This window comes from Meles meles, chromosome 16, assembly GCF_922984935.1.
Source record: "Meles meles chromosome 16, mMelMel3.1 paternal haplotype, whole genome shotgun sequence".
Lineage (NCBI taxonomy): Eukaryota > Metazoa > Chordata > Mammalia > Carnivora > Mustelidae > Meles > Meles meles.
Window position 1 is genome coordinate 59,619,661 of NC_060081.1, and position 17,545 is coordinate 59,637,205.

The 17,545-nt window shown below is 48.9% G+C and overlaps 2 protein-coding genes across 12 annotated transcripts in view; one reads left to right on the plus strand and one right to left on the minus strand.

Moving 5' to 3' along the window:
* Positions 1-1,385: 1,385 nt before the first annotated feature.
* GDF5 (growth differentiation factor 5) lies at positions 1,386-5,013 on the minus strand. The gene is made up of 2 exons (XM_045981879.1): positions 4,389-5,013; positions 1,386-2,260 (listed from the first exon to the last, which is right to left on the minus strand). Exons 1-2 carry the CDS (start codon positions 5,011-5,013, stop codon positions 1,386-1,388), a joined length of 1,500 nt encoding a protein of 499 aa, XP_045837835.1.
* An 11,370-nt stretch (positions 5,014-16,383) lies between these two features.
* The window catches only part of CEP250 (centrosomal protein 250), a 48,653-nt gene continuing 47,491 nt past the window's right edge, over positions 16,384-17,545 (plus strand). For 4 of the 11 annotated variants that reach the window (XM_045980779.1, XM_045980782.1, XM_045980783.1 and 1 more), the window contains exon 1: positions 16,387-17,163. The gene's annotated coding sequence lies outside the window, so the exon portion shown is untranslated. Of the gene's footprint in view, positions 17,164-17,545 lie in introns of all 11 variants that reach the window. The other 7 variants (XM_045980788.1, XM_045980787.1, XM_045980791.1 and 4 more) reach the window with 5 other exon arrangements.

Sequence of the window (17,545 nt, forward strand, 5' to 3'; positions counted from 1 at the left end):
TCCAGAGCCCTTAGAACAAAGATTTGCATGCCCAGATTTCCCAACCAGAGGGCTCTGTTCCCCTCCCAAGCATTCATGCCTCATGCTCCTCTGTGGATTCTAGTGGTTAAAGGGAAGTGGGCATCTACTCTGGGCCAAGCCCCAAGCTGGAAACATTGTCAGGATGTGTCTGGCATTGGTCTGTCTAAGGTTAGTGGGGCAGTTACTTATCTAATACATGATTAGGTATTTGTATAATATATAATGTAAAAGGGAGGGACTCCAGCTGTTTCTAGAGGTGGAGTGATGGGTAGGACGTGATAGATGAGCAGGAGGACTGGTAAAATTGTCAAACTGGAGGGTAGCAGGGCCACAGACAGGATGGTTCAAGGAACAGTGGTCAGTGGCAAAAAGAAGATGCCCCAACAGGAAGGAGGAGATCCCTGGCAGCCCAAGTTCCCCACTAAAAGGTAGAGGGCTCTCTAAATGGTCAGTATGTGGGGGAATGGGGCACAAATAGGTGAATGAAGTGGGGATGATTTTAGAGGAAATGAATTTCCCAATTTCCCTCCCATGTAGGAATCCATTTCGGAGGCAATAAGCTCGACTAAGGAATGTCAAATCTGTTGCCAGGCCCCAGAGGAGCAGACAAGAGCTCCAGACCAGCGGGTCTTTGGAAGGAACGGGAATGGGGTTAGAGGTAGCACTGGTCCTACTTAGCCTGTACCCTCCCATTTTGCTTCAGGCAACGCACCTCCCTTCCCTGGGTCAGTCATTCTTTGAGGGGTCACCGGGTCCCCTGGAGTAAATAAGAAATTTGCCACAGTTTTAGTAACAGTTTTGCTTTTTATCTCGTCAATGTACATTTTCATCTAACAGTCTAACAGCCTCACGCTCCTCACCCCGGCCCAAGCCCTTACCCCCTCCTGCCAACCCCTGCCCAATCAGCATCTCATCTGCCCCAGCGGCAGGAAGTCACCAGGCACAATGGTGATTCAAAAGAGAGGGCAGCACCTGTGGGCTCTCCCAGGAGGAGCCCTCCCTGGAAAGTCTGGAAACCAGAAAGGCCCGGGTAAGAAGAGGTTGAGGGCTGAGTCTCATCGGAAAGCAAGATCTCCCGGGTCTCAGTCCCATTCAGAGTCTGTCTCCCTGGGTCTGTCCCTGCCAGTCAGAGCAGCAGAAGGGCAGAAATCCTCAGACAAGGGGACTTGCAGCTAGAAGGGAACCTTGAACCCAGTCCCACTCAGAGAGTAAGAGCAAGGCTGTCGGGAACCCCCTATCATGCAGGCGGTGTAGAAGCTCCTGGCTGCTGCTTCCCAGGTTCTCTGAATCCGGGAGTGCAGGGACGGGCTGTTGTGACCAGCATCCTGGGACGTGCCACCCAGGAAGACAGAGGGCCAGAGCTGCTACCTGCAGCCACAAGACTCCACGACCATGTCCTCATACTGCTTATAGACCACGTTGTTGGCGGAGTCGATGAAGAGGATGCTGATGGGACTCAGTCGTGTGGGCACACAGCAGGTTGGCGGTGTGGACTCGGGGTCCATGGAGTTCATCAGGGTCTGGATGACTGCATGGTTTGTGGGCTCCAGGTGGGAGCGCAAGGGGAACTCACACAGCCCCTCGCAGTGGAAGGCCTCGTACTCAAGAGGTGCGATGATCCAGTCATCCCAGCCCATGTCCTTGAAGTTGACATGCAGCGCCTTCCGACTGCAGCGGGTCTTGGGGTTCTTGCTGGGCCGTTTGCCCTGGCGCGTGGCCAGTGGGGCCCGCCTTTTTCGCCGCTGGCTGAACAGGTACTCATACACAGTCTTATCATCTTGACCCGAGCGGGCCTTAATCTCATTAAAGAACAGGTCCCGTTTCTTGGTGCGGCCGAATACCAGGAACAGGGCCTTCTCATGGACCTGCCTGGCAGCCCGGTCAAAGCCCAGGCCACGGAGGTCCACGGCCCGGCCCCGTTCCCAGGCCTCCAGCTCCAGGCACAGCTGGGCTGAGTTCTTAAAGTTTCGGAAGAGCTTCCAGATGTCGAACACCTCCCAGCCAGATCCGTCCAGGCCTGGCACGGAGCGCACATCCAGCAAGGCTGCCGGCTGCCGGCCGCTGGGGCAGCTGGACAGCTTCAGCTGGGCAGCCCGCCCGATGCCGGGGGCCACTGGCTTGGCCGTGTCCGAGGGCTTCTTCCGCAAGATCCGCAGCTCGGCCCCTAGCAGCCCATCCTTCTCCAGGGCACTAATGTCAAACACGTACCTCTGCTTTCTGACCACAGGACCTCGGTCATCTAGAGAGAACACCCAGAAGTCATTCCCTGCAACCTCACCAAGAAAGCCAGCCACCTCGGGGCCTCGAGGGAGGGCCACGGCTCTCTCCCCTCTGGAGACAGCTTTCTTTAACCTCTCCCCTACTCTGACAGAGGCCAAGACCCAAATAACCGAGAGCCTTTTTCAAAATAAGGGAACTTCCTAAACGGCAGAGCAAGTAGGGTTGTTTCTCCGTAAATGTGACTGTGGTGATTTGAGCAGTTCCGGGTGTTTGTGTCAAGGACAATGCACATCAGACATGCCTCAGCCTTGGAACTGCCACTACCTCTCCCTCCCCATCTCTTATCTTATATGATATCTCATAGGAGAGATAGGTGGGTATTATAATGAGCCCTATTTTTTCCAGAGTAGAACCTGAGGCTGAGAGGAGTTAGGTAACTTGCCCCAGATCACCCAGCTAGGAAAAAGCAGAATGGGAACTATAGTCTAGAACTTTTTATACCCAACCCTGAGCTACTCCCACTACACCTTAAGGAAGATCTTCGTGTTCTCATTCTACAGATGCGGCACAGGGAGGGCAAGTGACAATCCAATTTCCCCGGCTTCCTAGTCTAATGATCTTGTTGTGTACATGTCTTACCCTGCTGGGTGTATGAGCATGTGTGTGAGTGACAGTTGGGGTGTGTGTGTGTGTGTGTGTGTGTGTGTGTGACCGTACAGTTGGGCTTAAATGTGAATACGAAAGGTAAAGTATAGAGAGTGACGAGTGTGTATGATTGTGCTTGTGTGAATATTTGAAGGATATGTATGTATATGTGTGTGTATGCGTAAGATGATGCTGTATGTACATGTAAGAAGGTGTGTTTTTACATGTGTACGTGTGTGTGATTCAGCATGTATATATAAATACAAGGCTGTGTGTGTGTGTGTGTGTGTGTGTGTGTGAGAGAGAAACTCTGTAGTGTGTCCAAATCAGCATGCCCTCCTTCCTAAATACCAATTTGCCATTGGGAAGCATTCATACATTGCTCTAGAAGGTGACTAATTAGGCCTTTAACTCCCCATCTCCCCCTCTGCAAGCTCCCTTAGAGCTGGGGGGCACAAGGACTTATTTTATGAGCCCCCAAGGGGTCACAGCTTTCCCTGGCTGGGCAGGCAGCCAGGTCACCTCCCCCACCCCAGCCAGACCTGCTTCCTCCCACCCTGTCATTCCCCCACAGGCCAGCTCTAATGAGGAGCCTCTCCCCATCTCTGGCCCCTCCCCCACCCTGCCAGCCCAAGTCCTAAGCCTCCCAGAACCTGAGCGTAAGAGCTATGAGCAACCCTGGCAATGAGTAATCCATCTCCCTCTTCACATTTACAGGGAAACTGAGGCCCTGAGAAGGGAAGGGTCTTGCTGAGATCACACAGCAAGTGGAGAGGGAAAAGCCAAAACAGTAATGCTAGGTGAACATAGAGTGTGGTGAGGGGAATGGATACCCTCCCGGGTTGACGATAAAATTGATCTGTGTTTAGGACAGGACATAAAGTATTCATTTTTGAAGGAATCTCAGAAATCACCCAGTCCACCCCCGCCATCGAGTTGTACAGATGGGGAAACCGAGACCTCAAAGGGAAAAAGAACTCTCTCAAGGTCACATTGCCAGTTAGACCCTAAGTCTGCCACACCTCCACACCATATATTTAAATGTCATTCCATGATTCCAAGATGCCCCATTTACTGCCTTCACCCATCCCACCTCCTCTGTCCCCTAACCTGAAGGCAAATTTACAGAACCACGGGTATCTGGAGAGTAATTTCTCTCCCTGCCATCTGAGAAAACCTACGAACCTCTGGAGCCTGGAAAGTCTGGCCAACCCACCTCGGAATAGAGCATGGCCTGGTAGGAGTCTTAAAGTGTGGTCCCCAACTCTGCCACCAACTGGCAGTTCTTGTCTCCTGTCCGGGCTTCAGTAACCCCCTCTGCACCTTGCAGGCATTGGCTCTGACCCGGCCTGGGACCGGGCACGTGGGAGGTAAATCCCAGACACCCCAGGCCAATGCACACAGTCTCTCCCACCGGTGCAGCGTCGGGGCTCTGAAAGGCCCCTCCACGCATGCAGACGCCCCTCCCTCTCAGCCGAGCCCCTGCCACCCCACCCCCTCACCTTGCCCTTTGTCAATAAAGCTGGTGATGGTGTTGGCCAGGCCAGCCTCCAACTTCACGCTGCTGTTGCCTCCCTTTCTGTCAGCATCAGACAGTGTCCTGTACAGCGAGAGCATGTACTCGTGGGGCGTGATGGGGGGCGGGCGGAACGGCTCCTCAGGCTCTTGAGGGGGCCTGGTCTCCCTGGCCTTCTTCAGCAGGAATGGGCTGGGGACAGATCCTGCCTTTGGAGGTGCCTTACCCCCAGGAAGCTGTCCTTTTGGGGTCACCGTCCGCGTTGCCGCCTGCCTTGTCTGGGGAGGGTGTCCTGGCTTGGGTTCAGGGCCGCCCGATCTTGGGGGCAGCTTTTTGGGTTCATCCTTCTTGGGCTGTGTCAGGCCTCCTGTCTGCCCGGTGCCCCCCTTTGCCCTGGCATTGGCGGCCCCCCCACCATAGCTGTGACCCCCTGGCCTAAAGATGGTCCGGGCCAGAGGGGGCCTCTCCTTGGCTTCTGCTTTGGCCAAGCCTGGCCTGGCCCCCTGGGGTCTCTGGCCCAAGTCAGGGGCACCCAACACAGTGCAGATGATTTCCAGGTCCAGCCAAGCCAGGTGCCAAAGCAAGAAAGTGAGGAGTTTGGGGAGTCTCATCCTCTGACCAGCCTCTGAATGACACCAGAGAGAAGGACGGCAGCAGCGAAGGTGACTCTGGTCTGGCAGGAAAAACCATGAACGGAGTGGACCCTCAAAAGCAGCAGCAGCAGCGGGAGCAGCAGAAGGAAAGGCTTTCTCCTCAGTCTGAGACTCTTTAAGTCTGCCGGGCGTGTGTTTGTATCCAGTCCCATAGTGGAAATGCTCTCGTATCCAGACGTGCACCGTCTCCAGTCAGCAGCTGAAAATAACTCGTTCTTGAAAGGAGAAAGCCGACCGCCCCCTTTCTCCTGCACAACTGACTGAGGGCTTGAAGGAGGCTTGTATAAGGCTGAGGGATTTTTCCAAGAAGGAAGAATGGCGTAATGCTGCCTGTGTGCTCCAGTTTTTTTTTTTTTTTTAAGTTTTGAATCCTTTCCAGTGAAAATACTTCACACACACACACACACACACACACACGCACACACGCCTGCAGGTGCTCAGAAAAATCTTTTACAAACCTGAACTCAGGAATTGGAAACGGAATTCCAACCCAAACCAATTTAATTACTCTCTGATGTCATGCTGTCTAAACTCATTTAAGTGCGATATATTTATGTGAAAAAAATCACCGCTGCCCTTTCGAGGCCATGGCTCACGGGGGGCTCTTGGCACAGAGCCCCACGGCAGGGCTCTAGGCTTAGGGGCCTCTCAGCCCATGGAGCAGACTCAGGGGTCTTCACCTCCACCTCCAGGGGCAGCCCACCCCACCTTCCTGAGGAGAGATACTAAGGAATGAGCTCAAGATCTTAAGCCCCAGAAGCATGGGGAGTGTGAGTTTTCAGTTAAGTCCTTGGGGTGTTTTAAAGCAGTTTCAACCCCTGCGTCTAGTCTGGGGCCTGATTTGTTGTTGGGGGGGGGGCAGCACAGATGGCAGCATTTACCCACAGTTGCTTTTATTTTAATAAACTTGTGGTGACCCAGAGACAGAAAAATGTCTGTCCCCACTGCCCCCCACCCCCAGTGCCACTGATGGAGCTCAGATGATTTCTTCAGGCTTCAGGGGGCACTGCCACCCCGAGCCCACTCCTTCGATGGAAGCAGGTCTGGGGTGTACCTCACTACCACCCCGGGCAAGACAGACGCCCGTGTTTTGTTGGGAAGGACTGGCTGAGCCCAGAGGCTGCAGCCTCAGCCTGGGGCAGCAGCGGCCCCTGCAGGACACTGGAAAAATGACATCCCACTTGATGTTTTTCTGGTAGCTCTGGAAAAAGTCTGAGTTTCAGCGGGACTCCTGGGGTGAAGGGAACTGGTAGCTCTGGAAAAAGTCTGAGTTTCAGCGGGACTCCTGGGGAGAAGCTGTTCCCTTCACCTGAAATATCAGCTCCCACAACTGGAGGAAGTCCTCCTCATCCTGAGAGCTTCAGCTGAAAATTCACCTCCTCTGGGAAGCCTTCCCTGATCCCCAGGTAAGACTAACTACTCCTTCTTGTACCTGTCGCCATGACACTTGTCACACTGTAGGAAGCAGCGTAGAAGGAGTAATCAGGAAAGCTTCCCTCTTAATCTGAGATCCTTTGAGCCTGCTTAATGGGGATCTGTTCTCACTCTAAGGTCACCAGATCGGTTTCCCAGCATGACCTGGCACAGAGTAGAAGCTCAGCGAGTGTTTGAGAATGAAGGATGAGACAGGGCTGGAGTGTCCAGGTGCTTGACCAGCCTTTTCATAGTGATGCTCCCAGATCCTCGCTGACCTTCAGAGCACAGCAGCATAACTTGGCCATTTCAAGCTTTCTGTGTGCTCCTGGGCCCGCATACCCTGTAGAGCTCTACCTCCCCATCTCAGAAGACCAAGGCATCATCAGACACTCTTTGGGGCAGCTTAAAGAAAGAGCTGAATTCATTACCATCCCCCACCCCCAGTTGCCCACATTCACAATACTCAGTTTCCCTTTGGCTTGCTCACACTGAAGCAGTCATCTCTGACATTGCTCCCTCCCATCCATCCCCCAGTGCCTCACTATCTCGATCCTCACCGCCTGTTCTACTATAATTACCTGGTAACTGGCTTCTAGGCATCCAGGACCTCTCTGTTCCAAAGCTCCCCCTCTCTAAAACTTACCTATTGAAAAGTGCCAGGTCATGTACCCTCTCCTCCAGGAAGCCTTCCCTCATCCACCAGAAAATATGCACTCCTGAATTGCCATCACACCTCTGTGCTCCTGCCCACTTTGGCAGCTCAGACCTTACCCAGTCCTGCCTCTGCCCCCTGTTTTGAACACAGTTCATTTCTTCTATTCTGTGTATGTACCTTTTCCCCATGTTTTTTTTTTAACTTTTTAAGTTTTTTGAATTTTAAAGATTTCTTTCTTTCTTTCTTTCTTTCTTTCTTTGACAGACAGAGATCACAAGTAGGCAGAGAGGCAGACAGAGAGATGCGGGGAGACAGGCTTCCCGCTGAGCAGAGAGCCCAATGTGGGGCTTGATCCCAGGGCCCTGGGATCATGACCCAAGCTGAAGGCAGAGGCTTTAACCCACTGAGCCACCCAGGCACCCCTCCCATGTTTTTAAAATCATAACTTAATCCCTGACAACTGTAATAATTTATTGAAATTTCTGTCTCCCCCACTAGATGATGACTAGACTGCACTATATTTACCTCTCACTTATCTCCAGTGCTGGGCACGGGGTCCAGCACATAGCAAATTCTCCATGTGTGTGATACGGATGAATAAACCTCTAAGTGGCCCTTATATACAAAAGCCATAATTTTCTACCTCAAGGTATAGTGACTTATGGACCTGTCATGACTTCCCTGCTGGACTCTGAGTTTCTTAAAGGAAGGAATTCTGTCTTGCCACTTATCAGGCACTTGACTAAATGAAGGGATGAATGAATCAAACAACAAAGATGTCCCAGCACATGGTTTGATAAGGAGTAAGGGTCCTTGGAGACAAGCTGGTTTGGTATCCTGGTTCTGGTAGATGATTTTGTGCATTGCATGATTTTTGGAAACCTCTAAACCTCTCTGAGACCCCGAACAAGGATCATAACAGTACTCACCTCCCAGGGTGTTTGCAGAGATTCAGTTAAATGAATCATAAAAGATATCAACCTAGCACCTGACAAATATTCATAATAGATACTATTTATTAAGCAGGTAGTCAAATGAATGAGAGTCTGGCCCTCGCAGTCTGCTGTACTTTGTACCTTATTTATCTTCCCAATAATCCCACAATGAAGGTGTTCCTGGTATCCGCGCTTTGCAGATGAAGAAAGAGAAGTTCAGAAAGGTTAAATTGCTTTTTAAGCTGAATCCCTGCTTTGACACATTTTGTGCCAAAGAATCCTGACCTGGTCTGTAGAAACACAAGAAGAAGTAAAAGGGTGGTGGGGGTGATTCTGGTACTCTTGGCTCTCAGTCAAGGTCTCATCCAATGGCCTGGGACGTTGGGGACATGGTGGAGTCTCAGAGCAGGGCTGGGACTTTGGGGACAGGGAAGAGTCTCAGAGCAGGGACTATTGTTTGGAGATCAGGGAACTCCAGAAATGAGATGAGAGCAGGGAAAGGGGACTCTGAGCTTGATGAGAAGGCTCTCTCCAGGGAAGAACCCAGGGGACCGACGTGGCTCTCACTATAAAGGTGACTAATCACTTCAGTCCCCTCTGGTAATTGCAACCAGATGCTGCTGCTGGCAGGACTTCAGTCCCAACATGTTTAATTACTGGGATGCAGAGTCCCTTGGTCTCCCATGTCCCCCACCTTCCCTACTCCTGTCAGCAATATTAATGTCAAACTTGAGGTAGAGGACGAGGCTTCCCTGGAAAGCCACCAGCATAGAAATAGTCTTTACCGTCCCCTCTGCCATGCAGAGCCTTTAACTTCTGTATGTTTCCCCATCCATTATCTCATTGGCAGTCCACAAAACATCCTCTTAAAGTTGGTGGGCAGAGTATTATTATCCCCATTTCACAGATGAGCAAACAGTGCACTGAGTAATAATAATAATCCTTTGCTTTTTTCAGGCACTTAGCAGTTTTTCCAGTGGTTTCACATCTGTGATGCTATCACGGATAGAGCCAGTCCGGCAAAGCACAGTGGCTTACAGCAGAGCCTCTAGCCTCAGCTGGCATCCTGCCCGTGCCTCTAGCCAATTCAGTACCCATGGATATTCATTCACTTATGGACTTAATTATTCAGCAACTCTCTGTTGGGTGTCTACCATGCAATAGGCCCCACACCTGAGCACTGGGTTAGACAAGACAACCAGGTCTGTGCTTGCATTCTGATAGAAGAGACAGACAAACCAGCAAACAAAAGCATAATTACAGAGAGTTCTAAACGCTGTGAAGAAAAATTAAGTAGGGTCAAAGGAATGTCTGTTTTAATAGGAATGTCTTTTTGTGGGGGTGAAATTTGAGCAGAGATCTGGATGTAGTGAGGGAATGAGCCATGCAAAAGACGGGAGGATGATCATTCCAGGTGGAAGGAACAGCAAATGCAAAGGCCCTGAGGCTGGAATGTGCTCCGCATATCTATGAACCAAGAGAAGTTGGTATGGCTGAAGCAGAGTGAGCAAGCAGGAAAATGATAGGAGATGAGGTCGAATCACATCAGGACCACTTCAAGCATGACCTTGCAAGCCAGAGAAAGGATGTTGAATTTTATCTTTAGTGTGGTGGGAAACCCAATGGAGAGTTTTAAGAAGGAAAGTCTAATTTGTAACATGATTAAGAGCTGGGCTACCTACCTTTAATTCCTGGCTCCCCATTTCACCAGCTGTGTGACCTTAGTTTAATTTAATCTCTCTGTGCCTCAATTTCCTACTATATAAAATTAGAATAATAATAATATGCCCACCTCATGGAATTGTTATCAATTGTAAGTGCATAGAACAGTGTCTCATGCATAGTAAGCAGTACATAAATGTTACCCATCATCTATAGTTTTAAAAAAATTTTAAAGATTATTTATTTATTTATGTGAGAGAGAGATAAAGAGAGAACACAAGCAGGGGGGAGTAGCAGAGAGAGGAGAAGCAGGCTTCCCACTGAACAGGGAGCCCGACGTGGGGCTTGATCCCAGGACCCCGAGAGCATGACCTGAGCCAAAGACGGACACTTAACCGACTGAACCACCCAGGCATTCCCTCATCTATATTTTTTAAAAAAATCACTTCCAAGGGCACCTGGCTGGCTCAATCAGTAGAGCATACAACTCTTGATCTTGGGGTTGTAAGTCTGAGTCCCACATTGGACATAGAGATTACTTTAAAAAAAAAAAATCACTTCTCTGTATCTGTTTCTTTACCTATAACATTAAGATTAAAATGTCTTCACTTATTTATTTATTTTTTTTTAAGATTTTATTCATATATTTGAGAGAGAGATAGTGAGAGAGAGCACAGAGCGGGGAGGGGCAGAGTGAGAGGAAGCAGATTCCGCTGAGCAAGCAGGCTAATGTGGGGCTCGATCCCAGGACCCTGAGCTGAAGGCAGCCGCTTAACCGATGAAAACACCCAGGTGCCCCCAAATATCTTCTTTTAAGAGCTAAATTGTATTTACATATGTAAAGCACCTTTCTTTCAGTGACCAGCATAGAGTAAGGTGCTCCATAATTTACAGTTAAAAAAAAAAAAAAGATTCAGTTGTTAATATGCTAACCTTGTTCACAAATGAGGAAACTGAGTCTCAGAGAAGTGAAGTGACTGCCACAAGATCAGATAGTTAGAATTGCTAGAGGCAGGACTCAACGCATACGCAGGACTCAGAATCCAGTGCTCTTCCTGTAAGAAGGAAGGTTGATCTTTCGTGGTATCACCCTACATGCTAGGGTTTTTGACAGGAAGAGGGCCCAGAGTCCCTGACCCTCCATGTTTCTTCTGATCTGTGGAGCCTGACCTGTTCCCATCAACGAAGCCCAGAGAGCCCCGAAAGAGCAGAGCCAGGTAATCCTTCCCTCCCCTTTCTGGTTTGTGTTGTTTAAACTTCCCAGGAGCTGCCACTCCTTGGGGCTCTCCCCCAGTGAGCTCTCAATGGCTCCCCCAGCTGAGCTCCTCGGGAACGGCATCTGGTCAGAGCCAGGGCCTTCTCTCTTAGGTCCATCCATGCCAACTCCTATAGTCTGGAAACTGGGTGTAGATGTATGTGTGTTTCTGTCTGTTGCAGGTGTGGGGCATGAACAAAGTAACCATAATTTTTCATTTTTATTCTTTATCTCAAATATTTTTGTTTTAAAAGTAATTTTAAAATTCCTTCAAAATTACACATATTAAAGAAATAATACAAATTCGTGATGAAAAAAAATTTGAACAGTAGTACAAAAGAATAGGCAGAAAGACCCAGTTCTTCCAGTCTTTTCTGGAAGCAACCACTCTTATCAGTCTCCTGGATAACTTTCTATGCAATGTGAGATATTTTTTAAAACTTAAAAAAAAAGATTTTATTAATTTATTTGTCAGAGAGAGAGAGAGCTCAAGCACGAGAGAGAGAGCTCAGGCAGAGGGAGAAGCAGGCTCTCTGCTGAGCAAGAAGGCTGATGTGGAACTCGATCCCAGGACCCTGGCATTATGACCTGAGCCAAGGGCAGATGCTTAACTGACTGAGTCACCTAGTCACCCCTTAAAAACTTTATTGAAGTATGATACCCATACTGAATATATTCTAATTACAAATTAATTCATGTCTATTATTTAAAAAATTCAAACAATACCAAAGCTTTTTTTTTTTTAAGGTTTTTTATTTATTCATTTGACAGAAAGAGACGCAGTGAGAGCGGAAACACTAGCAAGCAGGGGGAGTGAGAGGGAGAAGCAGGCTTCCCACCAAGCAGAGAGTCGGATGTGGGGCTCAATCCCACAACCCTGGGATCACGACCCGAGCCGAAGGCAGACACTTAACCAACTGAGCCATCCAGTCACTCCAATACCAAAACTTTTTAATTAAAAGAGACAGTCCTTTGGCACAGCTCCCAGGTCTCCCTCCCTAGAGGTAACCACTGTTAATATTTGGGACATGAAAACCTTATTGTCATTCTTAAACTCTGAAAGCTCAGATTCTTGCTAGAGTTCTTCTACTCCTCCCTCCCTTCATCTCATCTCATCTCCCACGTTGCAAATAAAATTCTAATAGATGAGTATTATTTACCCCCATTTTGCAGCTGAGGGATCTAAGGCTCAGAGAGGAGCCTCAGGGGCCGGTTGCTCAGGGACACAAGGCAGAGCCACAAGTTCAACCCCAGGTGAGTATGTCTGCCTCCAAGCCCAGTGCTCTTTCTACCATGTTCCTCCACCTGATTCCTGTCTGAATCTTAGAGCTTAGTTGCTGTGACACATGAGGCAGCAGGTAAAATCTCAGGTTAATATATAATTAAGGGCTTATTTTTTTTTTTGAAGAAGCAGAAGAGGACCTGGTCCTATGGGAGCTGTCACCAAACATCCTTTATTGCCCAAGTCCGGAATGGCAGTGGAAGGATGCCACCCACTTCGAGAAATGTCAAGCCTGGATGAGTTAGTTACTTAGAGCTTGACTTTGTCAGTAACAAGGGGCCGGGACTAGAATAAGACTCGCCCCCTGCGGCAGGGTCAGGACCAGGGGGAAAACATGCAGCAGATGAAAGAGTCCGTCTTATTATCTAATTCTACAATCCAAGAAAATTCATACAATCCTAGGGGCAGAATCAGCAAGAGGAGCTCCTGGAGGAAATCCCCAGCATTCCCCAAACACCCTAGGCTCCCATACGCTACTGTGCCATGCATACTGCTTGGAACACCCTCCCTGCCTTTCTCTGCTCAGCAGATTTACCCTTTGCCATCAGGTTATGGCATCACTACCTCTCTGAAGACAGCCACTCCCTCTTTATAAAACTTACCACACTGTGCGTATGAAATATGTTATTTTCCTGACTCCCATGTGAGTCCGTGAGCTGAAGCTCTAGGCAGGGTCCATGCGTTACTAATCTTTGGTCTCTTCCAGTGTCTAATTCAGGATTTGGCACATAGTAGGTGCTCAATCAATATCTGTTTAATGAGGAAAGAGTAGACTCAGATGGGCAGAAGCAGGTGGTTCACAATCTACTGTAAGATACCATATTCTTTTTGTTCTCCGAGCTCTGCTTCAGACTGGTGGCTTGGAGTGACAAAGGGAGGAATGGCTGGGATTTTTCCTCAATTTCTTCCCCCTCTGTCATCCTCAGCTTGCTCCAGCCACTCAAGGTGTTGACATGGAGAGGAAGATGGGGAAAGGGGTGGCAAAAGTCTTCTTTGAACTCATAACATGGTTGGCTTTACGCTTTCCAGGTCTGGCTGACGTTTATAGCTGCTCCTGCCCATCATCAAAACTTCATGGGGTGCTTTTACAGGCTCTTTAGGGGTTCCCTGCTGAGCCCCTGTCCTGAATTCCCCCTTAGCAAAGGCACCTCTGTTGCCAGTAATCATTTGTCTTCCTTCTTCTGGGGTCTCTTTTTCCCTCTAGGAGGCCCTACTGAACAGGAGCCAGCATGGGCCTATGCAAGCTTTCTCTCACTTAGCCCACATCTGGACTACAGAAAACATTTCCCGGGATGCCTGGGTGGCTCAGTAAGTTAAGCAGCCATGATTTTGGCTCAGGTCGTAATCTCAGAGTTGTAAGGTTGAGCCCCAAGTTGGCTCCATGCTGGGAGGGGAGCCTGCTTAAGATTCTCTCTTTCCCTCCCTCTGCACCCGCATCCAAAAAACAAACAAACAAACAAAACATTCCCTGACAAATTCTGGGATAGCAGGCCAACTCCAACACAGCAGCACTTTCCTGGGTCTGCCACCAAAGCAGTTATCAGGCTTGTCTCTTATTGCTAGATTTCCCGGGCAGGAGGAAGATCAAGTCCCCGTGTTCTCCCATTGCAATGGGGGATAGATTGGGCACCTCAGGCCCTTCTGGAAGTTCCCTCTTCCAATCATCTGGCTTAAGCAGTTAAATCTTCTCCAAGAAGGGTGGGGACTCACAGCCAAAAATAGCCCCACACAAATTCTCTATCCTCCACTCTCTTAACTCCATAGATAAGGAATTTAAGAACTTTAAAATAGGGGTGCCTAGGTGGCTCAGTGGGTAAAGCCTCTGCCTTCGGCTCAGGTCCTGATCTCAGGGTCCTGCGACCGAGCCCTGCATCAGGCTCTCTGCTCGGTGGGGAGCCTGCTTCCTCCTCCTCTCTCTCTCTGCCTGCCTCTCTGCCTACTTGTGATCTCTGTCTGTCAAGTGAATAAATAAAATCTTTAAAAAAAAAAACCTTTAAAATAGATTTTAGGCTGTTAGGGGAAAAAAGTATTTTTTTTAGCACCTCACTTTGAAATTTCACATATATAATTCTAAAAAGAAAGAAAGTCAGTCAGTGCAAGCAGCCTCTTGGCATGGGATAGGGAGAATATCTATAAATAACAAGCAAGGCTGGGGTGCACGATCCATATTTTAGCCCCAGGAGAGAGGATACAAAGCATGTTCCAGAGATATAATTTGGAGCATAAAGAAAGAAGCCCAGTTCACCTGGAGGGAACCAATGCTGGTTTGCTTTCCACAGATCCATCTTCTCTCCCTTCAGTGCAGGCTCCTTTGAGGACCTCTCCCTACTCTGGTTCGTCAGACAGATTCAACATGGCCAGATGGATTAAGTCTTTCCTCAGATGGTATTAAGGCCTCAAGCAATTCAGGTGATGTGTATGATTATTCGTTTGCTTTTCCAAAAGTTCCTGGCACTTTGAAGAACATTCGAAGGCTGATGTATTTTCAAAGTCTGGACAACCTCTGGGGGGGAATATTAACCACCTTCACACATCACTGAACTCCACTTTCTGCTCTGGCCCAGACAAAATACCCAGTTGTACTACTTTATGTTTTGATACAATTTCCAACTTTCTCTTAATACATTGTATTATTATCCAATACTAATACATAATAAGCATTCAGTAAATGTTTGTTGGGTGAATGAATAAACAAACAAGGGAATGAATAAACAAATCCCACCTTTGCAAAGACTGAAGATTAGTTTGGTTTTAATCCCCTTCTACTACATTTACCCTTTATTGGTAGTATGAAACCTATATTCACTCCTCATGGTCTTTAAACATATTGTATAGTTTGTTGATGGATTTTACGTTATCAATCTTTGCAATACTGAGGCTGACTTGATTCATTCATTCAATGGATGCTTATTTAACACCTACCATGTATCAGGCTCTGTACTAACTGCTGGGAATAAGTCAGATATAGTTTCCGCGCCTCGTGAAGCTTAAACTTTTAAGGTGGAGAAAAATAATAAGTAAACGAAAAATGATAGCAAGTGGGAAATGCTATGAAAGAAACAGAGTACTGTGATAGAAAATGATAGGATAGGGGCGCCTATGGGTGGCTCAGTGGATTAAGCCTCTGCCTTTGGCTCAGGTCATGATCCCAGGGTCCTGGGATTGAGCCCTGCATCAGGCTCTCTGCTCGGCCAGGAGCCTGCTTCCTCCTCTCTCTCTCTCTCTCTCTCTCTGCCTGCCTCTCTGCCTACTTGTGATCTCTGTCTGTCAAATAAATAAATAAATAATCTTTTAAAAAAATGATAGGATATTATATTGAATAGCATGGTCAGGGAAGATTTAGCTGAGGAAGTATCATCTAAGCTGAGGCCTGAAGGAGGGAAAGGTATCAGTTAAGCCTAGAGATGGGGGGAAAGCGGTCTAGGTAGAAGGCATAGTATATGCAAAGACCCTGAGGCAAAGAGGTGGTTTCTTTTCTCTCCATTCCAAATATTGTTGTAGTGAACATTCTTGCACAGTTCCCATTGCAGTAGTATTTGCCTGGGGTGGATTCCCACACCACTGATTCTTTGCATCTTTTTCTCTGTCCAGTGTCTCTGATGTTTCTTCTTTTCTCCCCAGATAGTTTGCCTTTCAGAGTCGGGGTCCTCCCCCTCCTCCCTCCTGCCCTCCACTTACTTTTTTTTCTCAAAGTAACCATTAAGAACTTTTTCTGTTCTTATAGGAGAAAAGATACACTTATCGAAGTGTTTCCTTGTCAGGTTCTTTTGGCTGCAGATTGTGTTTCACTCCTACTGTCCATTCATCCATTCAACTATTCACTCAGCACTTACTGAGCACCTATTTTGTACCAGGGACTGCGCTGAGTGCTAGAGATACACAGCCTTATCGGTGCTGCTCAAATGTGTCCCTGATGTATCACCTAAGGTATTTGCCAACATGCAGATTCTGGGGTTTCACACTTGGTTTACTCACTCTCTAGGGATGGAATCCAAGACTTTGCATTTTAAGAAGTTCCCTGATTTTTTTTTTTAATCCCAACTAAAAATTTAGAACCACTGAATGTAAAAGAGGCAGGTAAATGAAATTTACTATTCTAAGATGTTTTGAATGATAATGCATTGATAATTTAAGCACAAAACGCTACGAAATAACAGTGGGTCATACCGTTAAGAACGAGTTCCCTAGAGGAAGTCAGGTTTACACAGAAAATAGAAAAACTGCAGTTCTCCGGACTAAGACATTCACGCAAACACCACTCTGTGCAAGACGTGCGCGAAAAAGTGCTGTGCGGCCGGACAACACTGAGTATGCTATAAGTGTCGTGTTGCCTGAGGCTGCTTGGAGCTTCGCGATCTGAATGTGAGAAAACCCAAGAACCGGTTTCCCTGCACGTTTTATCCAGACCCAAGCGCGTGTTCCCTCATTGCTCACGCAGTTGTTAATTGCATTCCGATTTGTAAGGGGGAGCAGTGAGCAGGCGCACGTTGAACCAGGCCCCATACACATGCGCAGTGTGTAACCCCGAAGCCAAAAGGGGGATGATTGAGGGCAAGATTTCTCAGTTACCAAGACTTTCCTTACTCCAATCCAGCAACCCCGGCTGTCGTCATCTCTGTCCAGAGACTCTTACATCTCTTAACGTAATCCCACTGTTCCCTCTGGGCCACTCCAGTAAGTCGGATGCCAATACTCAACATGGCGGCAGGCCCCGAAGCGGCGCAATCCGACTACTGGCTCCCGGCTCCGGGGGCGGGGCTCGCCGCCCTGGCAGGAGTCGGGGGGCGGGGTCTTGGCCGGGGCCCGGGGCTGGACTCCCGCCCCCCGCCCGGCCTTAGTGGCTGCATCTCCCGCTCCCGTGCTGAGGATCACGCTGGAAATCGCGGGAGCCGAGCGTGGTGAGGTGGGGCCTCAGGGCAGGCGGGAGGTGCCCGGGTTAACGGTCTGAGGTCCGGAGACTCTTCCGAAGAGGGCGCCTCAGGGAATCCCGTTCGAGCAGCGGCTTCCCATTCCCCGGGAGAAACCCGAGGCCCAGAGCGGGTCTGGGACCCGTCCTAGGGATTCCGGCCCCTTGCCCCCGCCTCCAGCCGCGGCCACCACTCTGGGCTCCAATCCGCGCAGAAAGGGATCTTCCCGACCCTCGTATCCACAGCTGCCGAGTCCGGAGGTGTTAGGAAAAGGCGCTGTGCTCTCCTTCCTGCGCGCGTCTCGCTCCCGGCTCCCAGAATTTTGCGACTCCCTCTGTCCTTGGGACTTTGCACGTGATCTGCCCTAAAGCCCAGTCG

Bases quoted from the DNA above. Each gene is read 5' to 3' on its own strand.
- GDF5 (XM_045981879.1), bottom strand. From the start codon at position 5,013: ATGAGACTCCCCAAACTCCTCACTTTCTTGCTTTGGCACCTGGCTTGG. The intron at 2,261-4,388 runs GTGAGGGGGTGG...TGTTCTCTCTAG, and splicing joins CTTTATTGACAAAGGGCAAG to ATGACCGAGGTCCTGTGGTC.